We start from the raw sequence: 25,127 nt of genomic DNA, 5'->3' as shown, positions 1-25,127 counted from the left end.
CCCGGGCCCTAAGGGCGCGACTGCCGCGGCAACGCGCTCCTCGCAGCACGGCCACGGCCCGAGGAGCTTCAAGCGTGTTTGTGGGACGCTGCGGCGGTGGCCGCATGTGAGGAGCGGCGGTCAAGTGTTGGCGTAGCTGGCGGTGAGCAAAGCAGAGGTGGAGGTACGGCGGCATGGCATGTGGAGGCGCGGCGGCGGTGTCGCTCCGGAAGGGTCATCGTGGCTGTGGTACGGGAATGTCGCGCCGTGCGCGTGCAGCGAGGGGTTGAGATGCTCTGGGTGAAAGCCCTTGCCGGCGTCCTTGCTGGTGGGATGATGGCGGCGTCCTTGGACATTGTTTTCCCCATTGGGGGTGTCATTATGGAGCTACAACCTTGCTGCACATGGTTCTCTGGATGAAAACCCTATCCAGATTCTAGACGAGCGACGAAGGCACCTTTGGCGTCGTGCCCTCCTTGGAGGTGTTTTCTCTAGAGACCCAGCTCGGTTTGTGGCGTTGCCGTTCCTTTGTCCATGGCGGCTTCAGCCGGTGTCGATAATTCCGCCGCGCGGCAAGCTGGAAGGGTGTTGCCGAGCCCGCAGTAGAGGGGTTTTCACATGGTTGCCGGTTGGCTACTTGCAGCGGACCGCAATGGTTGGCGTTGCTCGGCAACGGTCAGTGCGGCGTGGGACTGCGTCAGAGGATGGCGCTTGCAGCAATGGCATCGTGGGATGACTAGGCTTGAAGCGACTTCCTTGGCTTGTTGCTATGGCGGCGGTGGCTAGGTGCGAGGGTGAAGCAACGAGGCGAAGTCGACCTGCGACGACGGTTTGGCTGTTTGCTAGGGATCTTAGGGAGCGGGGCATCTTTGCTCTCCATCTCGACGGCGACATACGAAATGGATCCAGGGCATGGAGTACTGTGGCGGGTGTGGCGAGGCCCCTGTGCACGGTGTTTTCCTCGAGGCGACGAGAGAAAGGTGGAGTCCAACGGCGGATGCGGCGAGGCCTCCGCTCGTTGTGTTGTCGTGGTGGCGACTGTGAGGCAGCCTGCGAGTGGCCCGGATCCGGTGTTTTTCACCCTGTTAGGTGGAGTGCGATGTTGCGGCGGCATCGTGGCGAAAGGTCCTGCATGGCGGTGGCCTTCTTGGTGCGGTGGCGTCTGCCTCCTTCGATTCCTCTTGACGCATGGTCACGCCTGAGGTTTCGGCGACTATAAGAGTGTGGAATGTGGATGGGTGCTGCGGTAGTGCTTCGATTTTGCTCCCGTTATCGAGTGGAGTGGTGGTTCTATTAAGTAGAGTTCGAGTGGAGTTGTGTGGCCGTATTGATGTCCCAATCCAACCGGCTGATGTCGTCTTTATCAGTATTTATCGTTGTTTGTTGTGCCCAGTCTGGACGTTGTTCTTTCTTTTTAATATAATTGGCAACTCTTCTGCGTGGTTCGTTTAAAAAAATGGTCATATATATTGAAACATGTGCGAGTAATGCATCCATGGATATAGCTCATGTACAGTTGGAGGATGAACAATTCACATATATGTTTTTCACCTACCAAATTATTAGTTATTTTGATTTTTCTAGATATATAAATTTTGCAATGCATCTAAATATAAACTAATAATTTGGAATGGTGAGAGTATTTTGTAATGCATCCATGGATATAGCACACACTCTCTCTCTCTAACGGCCCATGGATATAAGTATGTAACTCATGTGGAGTTGCAGGATGATGTGCTGATCAATTTGTGTAGTTTTTGCGGATCTAGGACTGGAAGAAAAATTGGCTTGTTAGGTTGGATCAAAAGCTCCTTTTGCTCCAATTACACTTGTTTTTTTCTTTCGGAACCAAAATTAGTTGATTTTGCATGAAAGACGATCTCACTCCGGTTCGGCTTGGCTCTGCCCGTTAGACGCAGATGACGTTGGATTTCAAATAACAGAGGCTATGATAAATAAAAATAAATAAATTTTGAAAAAAACGTGTAGCTGGCTCGTTATCCATCCTTAGTCAGGTCCCAATATGACTATAGTGATCAGCTCATGCAGAGTTCCATCTTCCATGATATTCTTGGCTGCCCCTGGAAAATTGGTCCTTTCCAACCTAACAATATCTTTGGACAAAACGAAAAAGTACGGAACTTTGCAGCTGAATGTTGGGTTGTTCTGCGTACCAGTTTTACAAAGGCAACTGCAAATTGTGTTTGTAAGTCACTGCATAGTGACCTTCTCTTTTTCTAAGAAAACAAAATGGACATGTAACCGTTTGAGACCACGTTCGAGCTAAGTTTGTGCCATACACATGTTAGATTCATCTCGACCCGGATCGGTCCAACGACCGATCCGGAGTCCGTTAGACCCGCGCCCCGATTGGGGGCGCATGGCCAAGTCAATGGCACGTGGGCCCCCATCGCGCAGCGCCATATTAAATAGTAGGTGGGGGGCCGGGGCACGGGACACGAAGTTCGTCGCCGTGCTTGATCCCCACCAAAAACCCTAGGTGATCCGATCTAAGGGGAGGCGTTGAAGCGACGGGAAGCGCCGCCGTTGCCTCTACACCGAGCACCGCCGCCGCCTCTGCGCCACACGCCACCGACACTGCTCGACTACATCGCCGCCCGCTCATCCTCACCGACTCTGGCCCGATCTCCTCAACACCATGGCCAACAACGTAGAAGCTGGGACTTCAACCGGGGGTATGGAATCTAATCCATCTCTCTCTCTGTTAATCTCTCAATTAGCCCTAAATTGCTGCACTGTCTAGTTATTTACCGAGCTAATTCATGATTAGTAGATCCCTAAGTATCTATCAATGGTATCAGTTTAGCCTATCTAATCGTAGTTAGTCTCGGGCAAGGACCGGTGCAAAGCATTTAGAAGGAGGGGAATAGCATTAATCCGAGAAAAATTGCAAGGCAAGTAAGAAGAAATCGAGTCAAACCCTTCGGGGTGAAAGATCCCATCACACCCCGAGCCCAAAACCCTAACCCGCTAACCCTAACCCTAACCGGCCAACACAGGAGGACTCTTACCTCGTCACCGGGAGCTCCTTGCTCCACGGGAAAGTACCACCGAGGCCTAGGGGCTCCGGTGCGCCTCCGCCGTCGATGGGCCGAGCCATCCCGAGCGCGCCATCGCTCGGGGATTCCCACCGCGCCTCGCGCGCGGACTAGTTCACCACCGCGAGCCTACTCGACGGCGGCGCGCTCACGCACAGGCGAGCGCGCTCGCCGGCGAGGGGGCCCGTGGCGGCGCCGTCGCCCTTGGTCGCCGTCACGCGGAGGAAGAGGAGAGGCCGGGAGGAGCGGGCGAGGGAGAAGGACGAAATGACCCTAGGGTTTGCGGGGAGCGGCTGCGACGCGGGGTTTTGACCCACCCGCAACGGCCGGACGGCTGTCGGATCTGATCCGACGGCCACAGGGAGGTCACGCGCGCGCGGGCTGATTACGGCCCAGGCGGGGCGCTGCTTTGCCGGCCCAGGCCCAGGTTGCGGCCTGGTGCGCGGCCAGCAGCCCCGCACGCGCGGTTACCGCGTTGGGCCGGGCCATTTTGGGCCGTCTTGGGCCGCTTTGAGCCAGAAACCAGTAAGTTTTTTTTGGTATTTTCTCAGAAACCCATTTAACCTCTTAATGCATGGTTTAATCTCTATTCTAATTTTCACCAACGTGATAATTCTATAGAGAAAGAAGTACGGATGTTTCTGAAAGTTAGAACTATTTATTTTTCCGCTGCAAATTTAATTAAGTTATATCCTTTAATTATTTTAGACCCAACGAGATATTATAATTAAAGGAGTCAGTTTTCAGTTTTTTTTTCAGTTATAATATTGTTATTTTCTGACCAACGTTGATAATAGCAGTATTATAAATTTTAAGTAAGTTTTCCATGCATTTGCTCTAATTCTGCCCAACGGTGTTTTAGAATTAATGCAGCTAGTTAATTGTATATCTTAATATTGACCAACGTTAAATTGAGATATGCAATTATTGTTTTTATAAAAACAGTTCTCACCCTTCTTGATTTAAAATTTCAGGATCTAATGCCATGACCTTCATTAATGCTATACCGCCGTTGGATGGTTCCAACTACGGGATATGGGCACAGAAGCTGAAGTGGCTCTCGCACTGTCAGATATCGATTTCGCCATCACCTCACCGTTTCCCGTTTGTCCTGAGGAACTGGTGAGGGACCCGGAAGAGACCTCTGCCGCTTGGCAGGCTCGTCAGAGAGAACATGCAAATGTTCAAATGAAGTTTGATCTTGAGAAAGCAAAATGGATCTCTTCCAACAGAAAGTGTTTGCAAACATGATTATGTTTGCAGCGACTGGCTTCAGAATCCACCAAATGCTGGCAAATTGTATTTCCAGAACGGAGGGAGAGGACTCTGTTTTTCTTGTGTAATATACAACACTTGAACTGTTTGAGCTAAGTTTCTACCGGGTACCCACCCTTTATTACATTTTTTTTTGTGCACCCATGAGTAGAAACTCACTCCTCTTGTACAATGATCTACACTCTACAACAGAATATTCCCAAAGAATGATGGTATTTGTCATTTGACTCTACACCTAACAACAGGTTCAGTGAATAACGATGTCATTGTCTTGAATCTGTGGATGAGTTAAATTTCAGATAGGCTTGCCCCAGCATGTCACCCAGCCGGAGTTGAGCTTCTGTGGAGAGGTGCAACTGATCATCCCGGAGTGGCAACCCAATTGCATCCACAAGAATGACGTTAGGAAGTTTGATATTTTTCTGAGCTTCCCTGACAATATCAGTGTAATTCCCCTCTCCTGATGCAAGACCAACCTGAAATGAACAAGTGACGAAAAAGTTTCTTAATTCTTACTCTGGATACACTAATGTAGGGGAAAAAAAGGATCATACTATTAATGATCTTTTCACCAAGGATAATTGGATGGCAGAAGTATAAAGCTGCAAATAGAGGTAAGTGGGTGTGGATTCATTAAAATGTGCAGAGCTTAAGAACGCAGAACACGTTATTCAAAGATTTATGAACGTTACTAACATGAAATGTGTCCTAATCAATGTGGAAACCATGATGTACATGTCTAAACAAAGCTAGTCTTTGGGGGCACAGAAACAATAATAACGGATGTTCTTTTCCCTACATCATATTCACTGAACTTTCATTAGGACAGACTACTGTACTGGTCTCCAGTTCATATCTCAACTAAAGGCCAGCATCACAAAGAACATGTGCATTGACCACTGGTAGCTAGGTAGTGCCTTAAAGGGCAAACTGTAGAGTGACTAGCAACAATCTCCTGGCTCCTGGTGGTAAGTGCCCTCCTTTGGGCATTCGGATTACGCTTGTCCAAGGGGGGAAAAAAGGACATTTGGATCACTAAACCTGATAAAAAGGATCTATTGTACTTTTATCAGAAAATGTCGAGTTGGTCGTCAGTCCTGTGCTCTTCCCATAAAGACCAAAAACATAACCACTTTGAGTCAAAGGCAAGTAATATGATAGTGATGTAAAATTCATACCTAATAGTTATTAGATAGTGTGTAGTGTGTACTGTAATATGTTGCTTGGAGGAAGACTGTTATATTTAAAAGGAAGATTGGCAAGAGCCACAAAATTTCTGAAACCTTTATGGCGCCAATGATAGATTTGGAGTTATTTTTCTAATGAGTTATTATGTTTAGTTTGGTGGTCTTTGGCATACTGCAACTTTATATGGCATCAGTCTTTTGGTAGGATTATTGTTTCACAAAAGGATTGGTAGCTAAATGACTGTTTCCTTTGTGTCTTCCAATGGTTCACAGAAAGTTGACCCTAGTTAGCACTCACAACTAGAGTACTTTCAGTGAGTCACAAGCAACATGTCATTACTTATATTAAAACTTTAGTAGCACATATGTTTCAGTCATTCCATTTCTGCGTAGAGGTTTCCATATGTACTACTTCTTGGGTATCTAAGAATCTACCAATTGATTTACATAAACCTACAGATATGAGATAATGATGACTTCCTCACCAAAAAAAAAATTGCATCCATTAACTTAATCTACTACAAAAGCTGTACTCTATGCAGAGTTTCAGTTTGTTTCTGTGTTTCATTTCCACAAAGAGTGATGTCCAAATTATGGGAGCTCTCTACAAGAACTATCAATTCGTGATAAAACTATGCATGTCAATCAGTAGTTCTTCAGGTCATGTATCTCTCAACATTTTGCAATAACTTCATGTGGATTGAGTTCTAAGAACTCAAAGCGGCATACTTTTCCAGCTGAAGTATGTCATTGACATGATCCTTTCAATCTGGCTTGATTTTCAAGTAAATGCAAGAGAACAGTAAAGTGAAAGTAAAGTACATGAGGAGTATGACTGGCATGTTCGGCATTCTTTCCCCATACTAGGCCAATCGGCAATCTACTAAAGTTTATAATTAGTCAAGATGAAGCATGGAACACCAAATGCGCCTGGATTGAAGGGATAGTGTTGCCCATAAAACAGCCAAATTTGGTCTAGCCAAGTACTAGTTCCTGTAGCAATCAATTTGCAAGGAAAGTCATGGAAAAAAAGCAGAGCATTTTTAGCATCAACATTGTTTGACTACCAAAGAAGCAATGGCATTTGCACTGTCCCCCCCCCCCCCCCCCCCCCACATTTAAGCTGAATTTCAACAAAGTTCCTCAAAACGAGCAAGCTGATGATCAAAACTGGCTATCAAGCTGTACTGGCGTGCTGATGTTAGTCAGAAAGGAGCTTACTTTCAGGTTCAATAAGGTGTACTTAGACTAGTAAGTATTTCCATGAAGAAATAAATTGGGCCTGGATTCTAGCTGATACCAGGACGAAACGGAAGCACATGGAAGAGGTTGACCTGTATGAGGAGCAGGTCGGGGATGCCGAGATCGGCCCGGAGATCGTTAACGAGGCGCTTCATCCTTCCGCCGTAGGCCGTGGCGTCGTCCAGCTCGATGGTGTCGCTCTCCCCCTGGAACCAGAGCACGGCGCCGAGCGTCCCTCCGCCGGCGCCCAGGGCGGCGCGCGCCCGGGCGACGGCGGCCTCGTAGAGCGGCTCCCCCTTGGCCCACATCCAGATCCTTGTGCCGCCGACCGCAGACGGCACGAGCCCGAGCACGAGGGAGGACTCGCCGGAGCCGGCCTCTTGCAGGAGGCGGTGCGCGAACGGCATGGCGGGGCCGAGGCCGCAGGCCTTGTGCGTGTCGATGTCGGCGTGGAGCGGCGGCGCGGCGACGACCCAGCGCCTGGATGCGGCGAGGCGGAGCACGCGCGGGTGCGGGCGGAACGGCGCGGGCAGCGGGTAGGGAGCGAGGCCCCGGCCGGCCATGTTGGACTGGCCCGCGAGGAGGAAGAGCAGCTTGGGGCGGCCGGCGTAGGGAGAGGCCGGGAAGGCGAGGAGGAGGGAGGAGAGGTGCGCGGCGAGCGGCGGCGGCGGCGCGACGAGGAGGAAGGAGAGCGCCGCCGCCGCCGCCAGCGCGCACAGCAGCAGCGGCCGCCGCGCCGCCGGCTTCATGGTGATGGGGAGGACTGGCTGGCTGGCTGGGTGTGGCAGGCGTTTCCCCGGTGGTTGGCTTGCCCGCTATGTTGGTTGACTTGGACGTTTCGGCTTTGGCTCGTTGGGTGGTCCGAGCCACCAGCCGCGTGCGGCACACCGTGTCCCTGCGTGTGCTGCACGAGCACGACACGAGTGAGTTCACAACGAGGGCGTCTGATTCCCGTGGTGTTTGCAAAATTTGTTTATAGCAGTACCATTTTGCTCCAGTTCAAAATTTTGACACGTGATGAATAAGTTAGCAATGTACACCTTTAAATACGGGCACATGAAAGGACTGCCACCGTGCTATAGCCTAGGTCTATTTGGACGTGCTAAAGTGCTAAACTTTAACCCATATTAGCATTTTTTGCTAAATTTTTTTGAGTCTTACATGAAATTTAGCCCACCCCATTATTACTCCTATTTGGATAGGCTAATACTAAAATTTAGCATCTTTATTTCTTTCATTTTACACATGAAAATTAGCACTAGCCGATGAATAATATTAGATGTTGTTTGGATCCAGGGACTAATTTTAATCGGATCACATCGGATCACATCGGATGTTTGGATGCTAACTAGGGAACTAAACATAAGCTAACTAAAAAACTAATTGTATAAATGGAAACTAATTCATGATATGGATCTATTAAACCTAATTTGTGGAACCCCCGTTTAGAGATTCGACCAGAGGTGTAACATGCAGTAGGATTCCGACCGTATGACGATCAGGAGGCAAAGGGGTTTATACAGGTTCGGGCCGTGTGAGCGTAACACCCTAAGTCCTGTGTGGAGCTGGTAGTTGTAATCAGTTTGGTCTCAGTTCGGGTCGATTGGATCCCCCACTTTACACATTGCCCATCCATTCTATTTATAGCGTTCCCCTGAGCCCCGGGAAGAGGCTTACCGCCTTAAATGTGAATGCGGCGCCTGATGAGGAGCGCTGGCCTGCAAGTGGCTTCCGCTTGCCAGGCAGGGTCCTACGCTGTGGGGTAGGGCTGTCGCCACCCGGGGTCCTCCCCGAGGGACCCCAAGATGCTCTGAGGTCTCTCCCGGACTCTGTGCGTCGCCCGGGCTCTTTTCTGTGCATTGCTCGGGGCCACAGGCGCTCCTCTCCATGTCTATCTGACGTGATGGGAGGTGCGAGTGGCGGGGGCCACCCCACCGCCTCTCGTCAGATGACGCGTAGTGACCCGGGAGGGGAGGCTCCCTTCGACTCGGTTGCCGCGGTCCCTGAGAGCACGCCTCTCCCGTAATCATGTTATTATTACGTGGAAGGCGTGCCACCCACGGGCCTCGCCTGGCTGTAGCAGGGCGGTGCGCATTGAATGCACCGTCAGGCGATCCCTTCCCCATGAAGGAACCACCCCTTTCATGGGGAGGCGCTTGGCCTCCGACGGTCTTGGGTCCTCTAGAAGGCGCCTTAGTTTGGCCTGTTACTGCTAATGGGTTGGGACGGCCTTTTAGCCCATTTGACTTTGATTTGTCTAGGGCTAGGGGAACCCCTGTTCCCGTTGTGCTGACAGCAGCCCCCAAGCCCACGTCCGAATCTGAAACGGCGAGTCGAGCGTGGGGCCAAGGGTTATTCTTAGCTCCACGCGCCCGTGCCGCGCGGTGGCTACGGCCGTTCCTCCCACTTCGGGGATCTTGCCGCCCTTTCCGAGGGGGCCAGCGCTTGGGGTCCGCAGAATTCTCGTGGAGTTGGGGCGTTGCGTCCCTTCCCATTCTCTTAGGTATATATTGTCAGGGGAAGGTCATTGCTGGCCACCTCATCCACTTTTCTTCCTGCCAACAACTCCTTCCATCTTTCTCTTGCCGTTGCCACTCAAGGTCTCACCATGGCACGTCGCACCAGACAAGGTAGTGGCCGCCGCGTGCTTGACTTCGGGCCATCATCGGTTACCACGGCCTTGGTGGACCGGGCGAGGGGGCTCGTATCCCCCAGCACCACCCTCCGTGCTGGGATGGCCTATCCCAGCCCGCGGGGCTTTGGGGAGGTCGTCATCTTCCTCCCATTCTTGATGGCGGGGCTGGTGCCGCTATTCTCGCCTTTCTTCGTGGAGGTGCTGGAGGCATACGCCATCCACATGGTGCACCTCGTCCCCAATGCTATCGTTACTCTAGCACTCTTCACGCACGTGTGTGAGATGTTCATCAGCATGCAACTGTCGGTGGAGCTCTTCCGCCACTTCTTCAGCCTCTGCCAGACGCCCTCGGTGTCGCCGGGCCAGGGCGCTGCCCACCAAGCCCACACGGTGGGCGGATGCTACTTCCGAATCCGCTAAAGGCGGCGTCAAGAGTTCGTCGTGCTCTCGGTGCGGAACAAGTGGGAGAGCTAGGAGTGGTAGTGGCTGTATGTGGAGGTCGCCAACGATTCGCCTTGCCTTCGCCTCCCCTCTGGCCCGCCGTCGAACATCCCTGCCTGGACGGACGCACCAACGCTGGGGGCCGGATGGGATCCAGTCCTAGCCCAATTCGGCCAGCTGCGCCGAAGTGGGTTGTCAGCGGCGATGGTGGGGATGGATTTCTTCCGTCACCGCCTTGCTCTGCTCCAGGCTCGCCTCCGCCTGGCGTGGTTTTACAGTGGCAACAATGACGAGTGCTGCCTTGCGTGCGGCGCTAAGTTCAATCACTCCGAGGAAGTCGTGGCGTCCTGGATGAATCAAGTCATGGAGGTGAAGGACGTGGCGGTGGCTTTGCTTCCCGAGGAGATCCAAGCCCTGTGCAAGGACCCGAAGCACCATGCTGTCTTGGACGGCCTGCCGGCAACCGATGCACGGGGCCTGGTCCCTGTCCACATGCCGCAAGGTAGCAGGAGGGACTCCGGCCATGGCAGGGGGATGCAGGCGGCGTTGTCACGTGCAGGGGTGGCTTTGACCCCGCCGCTCGTGCCACGCCTCTTGCTGCCAGTGAGGACCGGATTCTCGGTGCGCCGGAGGGCGCGTCGGACCTGCTGGGGAAGTTGAAGTGCAGGTGCTCACCCTCCCGGTGCAGGTGGACTCATCTTCTCCACCCTCATCGTCTCCGCCATCGCGCCCAGGGGATGCTGGCCTGGGATGTTCGGCTGCGGTAGGGACGGGGGTGACCTTAGAGCGTCCTTCTTCCCCTAAGCGGCTCCGGATCCAGGTTAGGGTTTAAAAAGCACCTAGTATGGTGGTTCACTGGTCCAGGATCCAGGTTCACTTTTGATCAACAGGAGTGCATCGATCTGTGGTACCATGTCGGGGGGAAGGTTTCTCCCGTGGTGATGCCGGATTCGATGCTTCCCTAGGCGGTCAAGGCGCGCCGAGTTGTAGGAGACGTTGCAGGAACAGATGGCTCCACTGTGGCCGTGGTGCTCGGAGCCGCCCTGGATGCAACCGCCGAACAAGATCTATTGCTGCCCCCACCGCCAGCACCAGAGTCGGTTGAGTCAGCGGGAGCCGCACAGGAGGGCGACGCTGCCAGGGGTTTTCCGGTGTGCGGCAACCCCCCACCTCGGAGGAGGCGATGCCGGCAGCTCCGACACTAGACGCTGACCCCGAGTCGCCGGCGGCCACCCAGCCAGAGGCGGCATCCCTAGGAGCGGGGTCGGGCGCGATGGCGCCTCCCGCTGCTGCTCTCGTTCTTAGTGCATCGGTTTCACTTCTGCACCGGAATGTGACACCGTCAGCCGGCGAAACTGTCCAGGTACCAACCGCAGCCGCGCCATGTGCCTTTGTGACCTTGGCGCAGGTGTAAACCGCGCTAGAAATGGCGCTCGCAAGCCTCCGGGAGATGGCCTCGGACGACGGCCCATCCTGGGAGCGCGAGCTCCGGGCTTGCGAGGAGGAGGTCTGTTGCCGGGATGAGCAACTTCAGCTTATGGTGGACGACATGCCGAGCCGTGAGGAGTTCTTAGCGGCTTGGGAGCTGCATGTCGAGGAGGAGCTTGGCTCCATCCCAAAGCGGGAGCGGAACCTCCATGACTGGTCCTGTCAGCTAAGGGATCGAGAGGGGCAGCTCCGGGACTAGGAGTTTTGGGTTCAAGAAGAGCAAGCCACACTCCAGTCGCAAGTGATGGGGGTCGCCAACTGGGAGGCAGCCCTCACCCTCAGTGAGCAGGACCTCAAGTGCTATGAAGACCGCATCAGCCAGGAGGCAGCCAACGTGGCGGCCGCCACCCAGCAGGTGGCCGCGGCCCAGAAGGAGGCAAGTGACGGGATTGCTGCCGCGCACTTTGACGCGGTGAACAAGATCTGTGATGCCCGGGTCGCTCATGAGGCCGAACTGCACAAGGTCCAGAACACCCTTGGCGCCCAACTTCGGGATGCTGGTCTTCGTGCGAATGCAGTGTAGGCGAGGGCAATTGCCGTAGAGGTGCGTGTCATGGAAGCCGAGGCTCGTGGCGACCGACTGCAGGCCGACCTGCACGAGGCGCTGACAGCTGCGATGCTTTCGAAGGTCAGCGTCCTCCGGGGTCGGCTTCACACCATGTATGAGGAACTCCAGGCTTTGCTGCAATTGTGTCAGAGGGCGTGGGAGTCCGCTGGCCTTGGCTGGTTTGAGCTCCCTCCCCGGGCCATCGCCGACGGCCCAAGTGAGTACATGCCCCAACTAGCCGCCCTGGCGGAGCAGCTAGAGGAGCTGGGCGACACCATCCAGGAGGCTGTCGTGGCGGGCTCCCAGGACTTGGCTGCCAAGGTGTGAGCACGTCCTGGCGAGCTTGAAGAGCCGGCTCCCTAACATGCCCCTAGAGGCGGCGCTCAATGGCATCATCCCTAGCGACGAGGAGACGGCTCGCGAGCAGGTCAGGGGCCTGGCTGCGGATACAGTGGCCATGTTCTTCCCCACCGCTGGGCTCCACCTGTAGACGGAGATGGTAGTCTGGCCGGCTCTAACCCATCCACGAAAGGGGAGTCAGAAGCCTCTTCTGATGCTGGCCGGTAGGGCCACTTTAGTATTTCTTTTTGTTGCCCTTTGCAATGTGGCACCTTCGGTGCCATGTAACAGAACTTTGGGTAGGGTCTTGCCTTCCCCTTTCACTTGTTAAACTTGTCGCTTTCTTGTCACTTCTGTGTTCTCTTCTATGCCACGACCAGCACCGTTTCCGCTTTCCCTTACGTGTCTCGCCCGGGCAGCTTTGCCAGGGCGCTCAGCGGGAGTCAGCGATGTATCGGGTGACACGCCAGCGCCGTGATAGAGCCTGGCCAGGCGCGCCGGATGACATGGTGCCCATCCCAGCCTTTAGCCCTATTGGTATGGCCACGCGGGGGGAGGGGCCGCTTCTGCGCCTGCCACGACCCTCTGTCACGCCAAACAAGGTCGAGTAGAGTTGGAACCAGGAGGTTTGGGACTTGGTTTGGACTAGCGGATGCTTCGATGGTCCCCCAAGGAATCCCTAACTGCCCCTTTGTGCATCGGCCAGGCTATAAATGGCAGGGCGACTAGGGCTCCTTCTTCCTCAATGAGCCAAGGGCCCTTCAAAGCTTCTCCAGTTCCTGGCATATTCTAGGGGTTTTTCCCTAAGACTTCTTTCTGTAAGGAGTGCCTTGCCACGTGTGGGGTGTGCAGAGAGCGCTGGCAAGGTTAGTCCTTCTTCCTTAGCGTAGTGGAGTCAGATCGAAGATGCGCCGCAGCCCTGGGGAGCCGCGACGTATCGGGAGTATGGAGGGGGCAACTCTTCGACGTCTTCAGCCCTGGCCTAGGGGCCCAACCCTTCCTTTCTTCCTTCCCTCTCTCTAGCGTAGCTGAGAGGGATTGAAAGGTGGTTGGTTTCCCAGGAGGTTCCGACAGCGGTCCGTCCAGGGCTTTCTTTAGAGCCTCCATCGAAATTGCTGCTGATGAGACTGGGGTGTGCTTCTCCAGCGTCGGTGCTCTACTACGTTGCCGGCTTGACATCCTTGTCTGCTTCCGCGCGGATAGGTGAGCTTGGCCGGATGCACAGCTAGGGTGGCTTGGGAGGCACCGACGCCCCTAGCCTTGTTCCGGGGGTGCTTCTCCAGCTGAGAGCCAGGGGCCCCTGGTTCGGCAGGGCAAGGCCCGCCTCTTGCTGCTCGATGCAGACGCCGGCGAGCTCCGCCATCCGGGGATGGCCTGGTGCAGGCCGTGGTATCTCGAGATGTTGCTGTTGTTGCTACAGTTGCTGCTGAGGGTTCTGTTGGTGGAGGAGGGGTCCGCGGTCCCTCTTTCTCATCTTCCCCAGTGGTGCAGCTGCTTCTCCAGGTACTGCTCGAGGTGTTCGGGCAGCGCCTTGCTCCTTTGTTGCGTTGAGGTTGTCGGATCTAGTTCCGGCTGCCCCACGCAGCTCTAGCGAGGACCCTCTTGTTGCTTTGGGAAGTTGGGGTAGTCGAAGCTGTAGGAAGCCGGGGCTTCCTAGCTTCCTTTCTACCCATCCGATCCCAAGCTGCAGAGTGATTTCGCCTTCCCCCCGCTCATGGCTTGCACGCCACAGTGCGGAGCCCCCCCCCCACAGGTGCGCGGAGGGGCGCTTGGTCCAGTCGTGGCCACGGGTGCCCACGCGCTGGCGCACACTCATCGAAGCTGGCCTGCCGTCTCTTCCTCCTCTAATGCATTGGGGGGGATTCCTCGTGGCAGCTTCATATATCCCCTCCACAACCGCTCATCGCTCGCGTACGGGGTTCCTTCCCTATGGTCTGTCTATCTTTACCAGAAAATATGTAAAATTTCTTTTTTTGGGGATCCAAGGGATCCCGGCCGTAGCTGGCCTTTATGTAAGTGGAAGTTTGTTTCTTAACTAAGCTTAAGTCATTTTCCCAGGGTGAGCTATTGTTCATTAGTTGAGGCTGCTTGCCGTGGAAGCGCGTGGTGGTGAGCGTAGGGTTCCTGGAGACAACTGACCCCGGGGTCCGGACACCAGGACGAGAGTCCAAATTGGCCAAGAAGAGCCTGTTAGCCTCTAGCCAACGTGGCACTTTAGGCAAGTCTGCTCTTTCATGACTTAAGCCAGACGCCCCCGGCAAGTAACTTTTGCTCGAAGAAAACTCTAGAAATCGCATAAGAAGACTACAATATACTTAATGTTGAAATGGAAAGTATGGGGTAGGTGTACATAGGTGGGAGCCCCCAGCCAATTATCCCGGGGAGGCTGTCTGCGGGGTACTTGGCCTTCATGCCGGGACACTAGGACCCTCGCCCCCCTTTATCTACAGGTAAAACTTATGGATATGCTCGATATTCCAGATGTTGGGTGCAGGCACTCCATCCTTGTTAGAGAGCCGGAACGCTCCAGGCCGGCATTCTTCCGTGACACGGAAGGGTCCCTCCCACATGGGGGAGAGTTTGTTCTTCCCTTTGCATGATTGGAACCGGCGGAGGACCAAGTCTCCGACTTGGAGGGTTCGTGGTCATACGTGGCGCTGGTGGTAGCGTCGGAGGGCTTGCTGGTAGCGAGCCACCCTAACCACCGCTCTGCACTGTAGCTCCTCAAGGTAGAGGACGTCATGCTGTCACAGCTGATCTTGATTTTCCTCGTTGTAGGCTTGTACCTGCAGGCTTCCCAATTTTACTTCGGCCGGGAGCACGGCTTCGGCTCCGTACACGAGAAAGAATGGTGTCTCACCTATTGCGTGGCTTGGGGTGGTCCGGTTCGCCCAAACCACCGCCAGAAGCTCGTCTATCCAGCCTGTGCAATGCTTCTTGAGCTCGTCGTAGGTCCTGGTTTTCAGCCCGTTGAGGATTTCTGCTTTGGCTCTCTTGACTTGCCCGTTGCTACGTGGGTGTGCCATGGAAGCAAAGCATAACTTGATGCCCATGTCCTCGTAGTAATCCACAAAGAGGTAGCTCATGCACTGGGTTCCGTTGTTGGTGATGATCCAATTTGGTGGGCCACCAGGTCCTTGATGGACTTGAGTGCAGAGTTCTTGTTGGCCTTGATGATCGGGGTAACCTCCGGCCACTTTGTGAACTTGTCGATCGCCACGTACAACCATTCGTATCCCCCGACTGCCTTGGGAAAAGATCCCAAGATGTCGAGCCCCCAGACCGCGAATGGCCATGACAGGGGGATGGTGTTGAGCGCCTGTGCTGGCTGGTAGATCTGCTTTGCGTGGAACTGACACGCCCTGCAGCTTTGAGCCAGTTCGGCAGCGTCCTCAAGGGCTATCGGCCAGTAAAAGCCTTGCCGGTAGGCCTTCCCAACCATCATGTGGGAGGATGATTGACTCCCGCACTCGCCTTTGTGGATGTCAGCGAGCAGCTCGCCGCCTTCTTCCCGAGAGATGTAGCGATGAAGGATCCCGTATGTGCTGCGCCAATATAGATCCCCATCTACCTTGGTGTACCATTTGGACTATCGTGCGATCCGTTGCGATCCGTTATGCGGCTGCATCATCCTTGGGAAGGATATTTTCTTTCTAGAAGCCGCAGATGTCGTCCATCCACGAGGGTTCCTAAGGACTGACTCAGAGCATAGTGTTCCTGGTGAGTGGCATGGCCTGGTCTCCCCCACTCAAAGGCGGGGTTCCCCCTTCGACATAGTTGGCGACCGTGACAGTAGGTCGGCAGAGTCTTTCTTCAAACACCCAGGGGGATAATGGAGCTCGTGAGGACGCAAGCCAAGATAGCTCATCAGCCTCAGTGTTCTCCTTGTGGGGAACGTGTTCCAACTCCAGTCTGTCGAAATGCCGCCCCATGCGCTGCACTTCAGCCACGTAGGCGGCCATTTGTTGGTTGGCTCTTTGGTACTCCTTGGAGACTTGGTTGACCACGAGCTGGGAATGCCGTTTTATCAGGAGGTGGCAAACTCCCAGCCCGACCGCGGCTTGTAACCCGGCCAGGAGGCCCTCGTATTCCGCCATGTTGTTCGTGGCCCGGAAGTTGAGCTGAATGGCGTATTTGAGGATCAGTTTGTCCGGGGAGTCAGGACTACCCTGGCTCCCGCCCCTTGAAGAGTGAGTGACCCGTCGAAATTCATGCACCGATACTCCAAGGTCCATGGCTTGTCATCGTCGCCCGCCGGGTACGCGGTTTCTTCTGGTTGCTCGGTGTCGGGGACCGGGGTCCATTCAGCCACAAAGTCGGCGAGGGCTTGACTCTTGATTGTGTGCCGGGGCGCGAACTGCAGGTCAAAATCGGCCACTTCGATCGCCCACATCACCGTGCGCCCAGTCCCCTCTTGGTTCTTGAGGATGTGGCCGTGGGGGTATGAGGTGATCACCGTGACCTGATGTGCTTGGAAATAATGCCGCAGCTTGCGGGATGCCATGAGGACGGCGTACAACATCTTCTGCGCCTAAGGGTAACGTTCCTTCGCGTCCCGGAGTACTTCACTCACGAAGTATACTGGGCGTTGTACGCGTCGAGGCCGCTTTGAGGGCCCGTTCGGGATAATCCCGGGATCTGGGGTCGATGATCCTTCCACGGTCTCTTGTGGCTCCCCCTCGTGGGGTCCAGGTTTCCCTCACCGGGGTCTCCTTCTTCCCTCTCGGCAACCAACACCACAAATACAACTTGCGGGGTGGCCAAGATGTAGAGGAGTAGTTCTTCCTTGTCGCAGGGTGCCACTAGCACCGGGGGGGAGGGGGGAGGAAAGGTATTCCTTCAAACCTTAGAATGCCTGATCCGCTTCCGCGGTCCACTCGAACCGGCCAGCCATCTTGAGGAGCTTGAAGAGTGGAAGGCCCCTTTCTCCGAGCTTAGAGATAAACCGCCTGAGAGCTGCCATGCACCCCATGAGGCATTGAGCTTCCTTCAAACAGGTTCGAGGCTACATGCATTCAATTGCTTCCACCTTCGCAAGATTCACTTCGATGCCGCGACTCGACACGAGGAAGCCCAGGAGCTTCCCTACTGGTACCCCGAACATGCATTTCTCAGGGATGAGTTTGAGCCTGGTGGTTTGTAGGCTATCAAAGGCTTCCAACAGGTCCCGCAGGAGGGTCTCCTACTGTCGGGTCTTCATCATAATGTCATCGACGTAAGCTTCAACATTGTGGCCCTGCAAGTCCTTCAGTGTGATACACATGATCCGTTGGAATGTCGGTCCAGCTTTCTTGAGCCCGGAGGGCATGCAGACATAGTACTAGGTCCCCACCGGAGTGGTGAATGAAGTTTTCTCCTCGTCCTCCTTTGCCATGCTTATCTGGTGGTACCTAGAGTACGCGTTCAGAAAACAAAGGAGGTCACCCCCATCATGGAATCGATAACTTGGTCGATGCGGGGTAGCAGAAAAGGATCTTTGGTATAGGCCTTCTTGAGGTCGGTATAGTCCACGCACATGCGGAGCTTGCTATTGGCTTTTGGGACGATGACTGGGTTGGCCAGCCATTCGGGGTGAAAACTTCCCGGACGAAGCCCGCTTCCAGCATCTTTCGCACTTGTTCGTAGATGAAATCTTGCCTCTCCGGTGCTTGGCGCAGGACTTTCTGTTGGACGGGCCATGCCATGGTGTGCACGGCTAGGCGGTGGTCGATCAGCTCCCTGGGGACTCCAGGCATACCTGACGGTTTCCACGCAAACACATCTATGTTTGCCCAGAGGAAGGAGATGAGTGTGCTTTCCTATTTTCTGCCCAATTATGCTCCGATCGTCACCGTCTTCTCGGGATCGTCTCCGAGGCGGATCGCCTTGGTGAGGGCCACGTCATCGGGGGTGATCCGCTGCCTGGTCGAAGGATGGGCTGATAGCTCGGGGCATTCGCCGTCATTTGGGAGACGGCCGCCATGGCCTCATAGAGCTTCTCGGCACAATGCACCGACCCCTTGACGTCCGCTTTGACCGAGATGACCCCGGAAGGCCCCGGGATCTTCACGGTGCTATATACGTAGTGCACGGCCGCCATGAACTTGGCAAGTGCCGGGTGCCCGAGGATGGTGTTGTAGAGGAGGTCGAAGTGCGCCACGTCGAAGACGATGTTCTCGGTGCAGAAGTTGTCCCGTTCCCCGAACATGATGGGCAGCTCGATCTGCCCTAGGGGAATTGTTTTCCCATCAGTGACACCATTGAAAGGCATCGATGGGAGCAGTTTGCATTCCTCGACCTGCATCTTGTGGAACACCTCCGGGGAGAGAAGGTTCAGGCCTGCTCCCCAGTCGACAAGGACTCATCCTACCCCTAGATTGCAGATCGTGGGGGTCACGACAACAGGGAGTATACTGACCCCCACCATGTTGTCTGGATGGTCGTTCCGATCAAAGTTGACTGGCGTACCCGACCACTTCAGGAGTTGGGAGCTCGCCGGCGCAGGGGAGGCAGTGCATACCTCCCTCTAGAGGAGTTTGGCTCTCCTTCGGGATGGAGGAGCACTCGCTCCATCGATGTCACACCCGGTTTTGGAAAGGAACCGAATACATCTCATATGTGTGCTAGGATCAAGTTCCACACATATGATAGACGATACAAGTGTGTACCCGAATAATATCATAACAAAAGAGAGTATCATAGTATTTTATTATATGACCGAAAGTCTTAAGCGAATAAATAAACGTTTATAAGTAGCAGTGGACTTCAACTTCACAGGCAGATGACTGGGAGACATACGCCTAGTGCTCTTTGAAATCTTCAGGAAACTCCGGACAATTATCTTGTTCTAAGCAGCATTGGGGTTTTAATAAAGCAAGAGTGAGTACACTTATGGTTGGTACTCAGCAAGTGGAGTAAATTAAATGACATGCAAGGCCAAAATCAAGGAAAGACTGACATGGTTTGACTGCGATAAGCATTTTTAGTTGACCAAGTTTTATTTAGCAAGCATTAACTAAGTGTAAGTATATACCAACCCTTAAACAAATATAAGAGATAAGTAACAACACCATGGATAAAACACATCAATTTACTTCATCTTTAAGTTCAATTATCATGTGAGGGTCCAAGCCTCTCTTAACCGTGAGCACGGCTGATATATCAGTTTTCACTCTGCAGAGGTTGTACACTTTACCCACAACTCGTGTTTCCCTTGATGCCTAGGTTTGCAAGGCCCTTAAACACTTCCGAGGTGAGTGGCAGGGATTCACTACGAGACCTTTATAAAGATTCCCTAACTTGCAACGGTCTACTAAGGTTTCAGGCCGCAGTGGTCATAACCCTCCCTAATGAGGCGATACCTTAGCCAAGAACCATAAACAAAGCCTCCAAGAGGACCAAGCTATACCCCATCAACCCACTCCCCTCTTGCTCTTTCGGTAAAACCATTACAAGCTAGTTTCTAATTAATTAGCCAAGACCAGAGCCATGTAGTATTGTGGTTGCACTATTTTCCTGGGTGGTTCTCCATGTTCCAATTAATGCAATGATCTGAATTATCACCATAAAAGTATTTTAGAATATGAGTAAAACCAGCGTAGTGTAATTTTCAAATTATTCAACCAAAATTTAAGTAAAAGCAACTAGCGTAGCTACAACATAAGTATAACAACCCAGATTTAATCAAGGAAGTTCAAAGAAACTAGGCACATCCTTAGTTTGGGGTCCATCATATTATAGACTCATGCATGCAAATAAAGTAAATGTGTATTTAGAAAGTTATGAGGACTGGAATATGTGTCCTTTTCTAAAATAGAACCCGCCGTCCCTAGCCCCTCTGTTTTGCAATCTAAATCCTAGCTCCAAGGTTTAATTACGTTCTAGCCCTCGGTTTCTTTGTTTGGAGCCCTTCTAGTTTCAAATCTTCTACAAATAAGCCTCTGGAATCATGTTTTAGCCATAACTTCTCTATTTTAACTCCATTTTCATCGATTCTCGCGCTCACGCGATCCTTGCGACATATACAGTAGCTTTATAATGTTGTTTTGTTCTATTTATATTATTTGGTGCACTATTTCTTATTTATTATATTATTTGTTTGTGTGTACTTGTGTGTTACGATAGACGGTGCGCTGTTCGAGGGTCCGCAAGAGCAAAGCTTTGAAGACGTTCCCGAGCAGCAGCAGTTCTTTGATGAAGGCATGGGGTCCTTGACCATATTCCAGTCCCAAAAACTTTATAAATACACACATTTACTTTATATGCATGCATGTGTCTAGAATATGATGGATCCCAAACTAAGGATATGCCTAGTTTCTTTTGAACTTCCTTGATTAAATCTGGGTTATTATATTTATTTTATAGATACGCTAGTTGCTATTACTTAAACTTTAGTTGGATAACCTGAAATCATTCCACAATGGTTTACTCATGTTCTGGAATATTTTTATGGTGATAATTAAGATCATCGCATTAATTGGAATATGGAGAACCACCCAGAAAAATAGTGCAACCACAATACTACATGGCTCTGGTCTTGGCTAGTTAATTAGAAACTTTAGCTTATGATAATCTTACCGAAAGGGCAAGAGGGATTGCATCGTCGGGGTATAGCTCGGTTCTCTTGAGGCTTTATGATATGTGGTCCTTGGCTAAGGCACTACCTCATTAGGGAGGGTTATGACCGCTTTGACTTGAAACCTTAGCGGATTATCATAATTTAGGAAATCTTTGTAAAAGCCTCGTAGTGAATCCCTACCACTCACCTCGGAAGTGTTTAAGGGCCTTGCAAACCCGGGCATCAAGAGAAACACGAATTGTGGGTAAAGTGTACAACCTCTGGAGAGTGAAAACTGATATATTAGCCGTGCTCACAGTTAAGAGCGGTTTGGACTCTCACATGATAACTGAACTTAAAGATGATCTAAATTGAGGTTCTTTGTTCATAATGTTGTTATCTTATCTCGTTTACTTATTTAAGGGTTGGTATATACTTACATTTAGCTAATGCTTGCTAAATAAAACTTGATCAACTAAAAATACTTATCGCAGTCAAATCATGTCAGCTTATCCTTGATTTTGGCCTTGCATGTCATATAATTTACTCCACTTACTGAGTACCAACCATAAGTGTACTCACGCTTGCTTTATTTAAACCAATGCTGCTTAGAATAAGATAATTGTTCGGAGTTCCCTGAAGATTTTGAAGAGTACTAGGCGTATGTCTCCCAGTCATCTGCGTGTAAAGTTGAAGTCCGCTGCTAGTTATAAACATTTATTATTTCGCTTAAGGTTAAGACTTTCGGTCATGTAATAAAGTACTATGATACTCTCTTTCATTATGATATTGTTTCGGATATACACTTGTATTGTCTATCATATGTGTGGAACCTGATCCTGGTGCACATATGAGATGTATTCGGCTTCCTTTCTAAAATCGGGTGTGACAATCGGGTTAATAGATCTATTCTATATCGTCGGATCTGGATCGGACGGCTGCGCAGGGTTGAGGCGGCGCGGGCGCTGACGGCGAAGATTTGCGGCGGCGGGCGGTGGCGGCTCGTCGGGAAATCGCGTAAACGCGACTCCAGCCACGGTTTCGACTCGAGTTTGGCCTGGGAGGAAGAGAACGAGGAGGGGAATGCGTTCAGGGGGTTGGGACAGGGCGCCGGCGGCCGAGGAAGGCGGATGACGGCGGCGAGCGGTCGCGGAGCTCCGGCAAGGCATTGCGCGCGCGAGAAGGCGGGGAAACAGAGGGAAAAAGGGCCGGCGATGATGTCCACCTTCACGTGGAGCTTCGGCAGCGGGCAAGGGCGACGGAGTGGCGGCGGAGCGGTGAGACGGCGGCGTCCCCGAGCTTGGCGGCGAAGGCGGTGCAGGCTAGGGTTTCAAGGCAAAGAGGCGGTGGCTGCGGGATGTGCGGAGCCTAGGGCACGGGACAGCGGCTTTATAGGGCGGCCGAGGGGGCCTTGACGTGCGTGCCCGAGGCAGCGCGTGGGTAGAGTCTGTGCCGCACCGTGGCCGGACTCGGTGACGAGCCCGATAGGCGGGCCCCGCCTGTCAGCGAGTGAGAGAAGGGGAGGAGGGAGCTGGCGCGCAGGTGGGCCGTTGGGCCAGGGAAGGGAAGAGCGAAGCAACTGCAGGGCTAGGCCGCGCGTTGGAGGGAGACGAAAAGAAAGGCTAGCTTGGCTGGGCCGTGCGAGAAGAGAAGGAGAGAGGGAAAAAGAAAGAGAGAGTGGGCCGGGCCCAAAGAGAAAAAGAGGAAGAAAAAGAATTGCATTCAAATGCATTTGAATTTAAATTTAAAATTTAAATTTAAATGAAAGACAAACAATAAAACAATGCAATGTGGCATGAAATGCACAAGACCTATATTCCCTTATATTTCTTTTTATGGTTAAGTAAATTACTATTAATTCATGGTAAATGCTCTAAAATCAAAATAATTGAATAAAAACCTTATGGATCGTGTAAAGAATCTAGCAAAATTTATTTAGGTACCTAATTTGAAAATTAGGGTGTTACAACCGAAGACAGTGGCCACGGCATGCTGTGGCTCCTGGAAGCCTAGGCCCGCGCCACTCGGGACGTCTCCGTCGCTGCTATCATGGCGGCGGTTTCCCTGCTCCTTCTGGTGGTTCTCCGCGAGGCCCTTGACCAGCCAGCACTCAGTGAGGTCGTGCCGGTCGGTCCTATGGATCTCGCACCACTTGTCGGCTACCTTCTTTCACCAAGGCCGGCCTCTAGGAGCCCTCTCCGGGGTTCCTACCCGTAGGTGGCTTGTTGCGGCCTTCTGCCGCTAGGGCCGCGATAGCTTTCCGCTTGTTCTTCTTGTTGCCAGGCTTGCTACATTCCGGGGAGGTGGGCTCTTCGGGCACGTTGCGCCGTTTGGTGCGGCTCTGAGCCTCCGCCTCCCGGGTGCACTTGTCTGCTAGGGAGAACAACTCGACAACGGTTTCGATGTTGTGTGTCTCGAGCTGACCTCAGGCCCCCACCCGCAGCCTGGATGGCCGTGGTGTAGATCTGGAGGAATTCTTCAGGGTCGAAGGTACCATCGTACTTCTCCGGGATGTCCGGCCGGAACTTGGTGGGGCAGTCGACCCGCCGCAAGCCCGCGGTGAAGGCCCGACACCCGGCACCATAAGGTCCAATATCGTCATCGCCGGTGGAGCCGCGCCGCCCCCGGTTTCCCCGCATGGGGGAGTCGGAGGAGGCGTGATCCTCCTCGGCCTCTCAGCACTACTGAAGGATCTAGGATACCGACTAGAGGGGGATGAATAGGCGGTTTGAACTAACATCACAACACTAATAAAATTTTATTAGTAACTATTTCTACTTAACTCTATTCTAGATGAAGGTTTGCTACCTAGGGTGATAAGTATCAATTCAATCTCTAGGAATATAAATGCTCAAAGTAAACTGCAAGAAATAGCTTGAGCAAGAGGAATAACCAAGCACACAAGAGATCAAATTTTCCCTGTGGTGTCGATGACTTGCCAGTCACCCCTAATCCACATTGAGGTGAATTCAAAACTCTAACCGCTCCTCTATCAAGTCACACTTGATGTATCAGCCGACTTGGATCAATGAACCTCTCCAAACCTCGATTCCACTAGAGTTGCCCTTCACCGCTCCGGGGAGGTGAGCACAAGACCTCTCACAAGAACAACCGGGGCTCCTTCACAATCTCCTTGAAGGGCCCAGCGGTTCCACAGCTCCAAGCCGTCTAGGAGGCGACAACCTCCAAGAGTAACAAGTCAATGATGCTTGCTTGAAGATTCCATAGTGCCACAAAGCTCAAACTCTTGATGCAATGCACTAGGGTGCTCTCAATCTCACAAAGACGCAACCTCAAAGCCAAGTGAGTGAGACAAAGAGGAGGAGGAAGGCTCAAATATGTTAAGGAAGCTTTTCAAAGTGCCAAGAGACTTCACCCACGGCCGGGCATGAGGTATATATAGCTCCTTCCCCCGTGGCTAGCCGTTACATTCAAATCCCGTGAAAACAGGGCATTTGCGGACCGTCCTCCTCACAAAGACCGGACGGACCGTCGTTCAAACCAACGGCTATTATCAAAGTCAAATTGTGTCAGAAGTGATCGTTACAGCCCGGGCGGACCATCCGCCTCACAAGCCGCGGACAGTCTACAGTTCAATGAAGTTCCAACACACTACTATCGAGTTTCTGTCGCGATTCAAATTTTACCAGGCGGACCGTCCGCCCCCCAGGGCCGGACCATCCGTCGTACATGGTTAAAGAACACATAGAAACAACAAAGTTTCTATCATTGCGCAGCATCAGCCGGCGGACCGTCTGCCCCATAGGGCCGGACCGTCCACCGTTCATGGTCAAAACTTAGAAACATTTGAGTTTCTGTCGACACGCAGCAAGACCAGGCAGACCGTCCGCCGTTCAACGTGAAAAGCCCACCAGAAACTTTGAAGTTTATGTTGATTCTCTCGCATTAGCCGGCGGACCGTCCGTCCCCCAGAGCCGGACAGTCCGCCGTCAAAAACTTCAGCTCAACCAGACAACTCAAGTTTTGGCTAAGTCATGGAACGGTCCGCCGTACAAATGGCAGACCGTCCGCCTCTCAAGTGTAGTTAGCCATTTCCAACAAGCGTTTCCTCTCCAGTCTTTCCACTTTTTCAAACACGATTTTTCTATATGCATGCAATGCAATTATTTGAGTAGAGTGGCACTTTAGAACCATCAAGCAAATGAAATTGACCCCTCTTGATAGTATGGCTATCTAGCCTATTAATCTGGTCAAATATCATCCGCTAATCACCTCTTGACTGGTAAAATGGAAAAGCCCTATCTTATACCTTTTCCTTGAGCCATCCATCATGCATTCATGAAGAATATCTCCATAGCACATGTAGAGGCTCAAATCATCTCCGAGACTAACCTATACTCAATTCTCAAACAAAATTGTTAGTCCACAACCATTGTTA

At 52.4% G+C, this 25,127-nt stretch overlaps 3 protein-coding genes across 3 annotated transcripts; all 3 read right to left on the bottom strand.

The window, feature by feature from the left end:
• Positions 1-4,309: 4,309 nt before the first annotated feature.
• Positions 4,310-7,545, bottom strand: LOC112901647 (probable carbohydrate esterase At4g34215). Its single transcript, XM_025970602.1, has 2 exons — positions 6,835-7,545; positions 4,310-4,789 (listed from the first exon to the last, which is right to left on the bottom strand). The coding sequence occupies exons 1-2, from the start codon at positions 7,489-7,491 to the stop codon at positions 4,577-4,579; spliced, it is 870 nt and encodes a 289-aa protein (XP_025826387.1). The 5' UTR covers positions 7,492-7,545; the 3' UTR covers positions 4,310-4,576.
• Positions 7,546-14,939: 7,394 nt separating this feature from the next.
• LOC112899463 lies at positions 14,940-15,278 on the bottom strand. The gene has a single exon (XM_025967938.1). The coding sequence runs from the start codon at positions 15,276-15,278 to the stop codon at positions 14,940-14,942; it is 339 nt and encodes a 112-aa protein (XP_025823723.1).
• A 2,741-nt stretch (positions 15,279-18,019) lies between these two features.
• Positions 18,020-18,442, bottom strand: LOC112899460. Its single transcript, XM_025967935.1, has one exon. It carries the CDS (start codon positions 18,440-18,442, stop codon positions 18,020-18,022), a length of 423 nt encoding a protein of 140 aa, XP_025823720.1.
• Positions 18,443-25,127: the final 6,685 nt, after the last annotated feature.

This window comes from Panicum hallii, chromosome 7 (genome assembly GCF_002211085.1).
Source record: "Panicum hallii strain FIL2 chromosome 7, PHallii_v3.1, whole genome shotgun sequence".
Classification (NCBI taxonomy): domain Eukaryota; kingdom Viridiplantae; phylum Streptophyta; class Magnoliopsida; order Poales; family Poaceae; genus Panicum; species Panicum hallii.
This window is presented reverse-complemented; position numbering and strand designations above follow the sequence as displayed.

What these genes read in the sequence shown, in the direction of transcription:
- LOC112899460 (XM_025967935.1), bottom strand. Translation starts at nt 18,442, where the DNA reads ATGCCTTTCAATGGTGTCACTGATGGGAAAACAATTCCCCTAGGGCAG.
- LOC112899463 (XM_025967938.1), bottom strand. Translation starts at nt 15,278, where the DNA reads ATGAGCTACCTCTTTGTGGATTACTACGAGGACATGGGCATCAAGTTA.
- LOC112901647 (XM_025970602.1), bottom strand. Translation starts at nt 7,491, where the DNA reads ATGAAGCCGGCGGCGCGGCGGCCGCTGCTGCTGTGCGCGCTGGCGGCG. An exon ending in CCGACCTGCTCCTCATACAG is followed by an intron (nt 4,790 to 6,834) that starts GTCAACCTCTTC and finishes TGTTCATTTCAG; the next exon opens with GTTGGTCTTGCATCAGGAGA.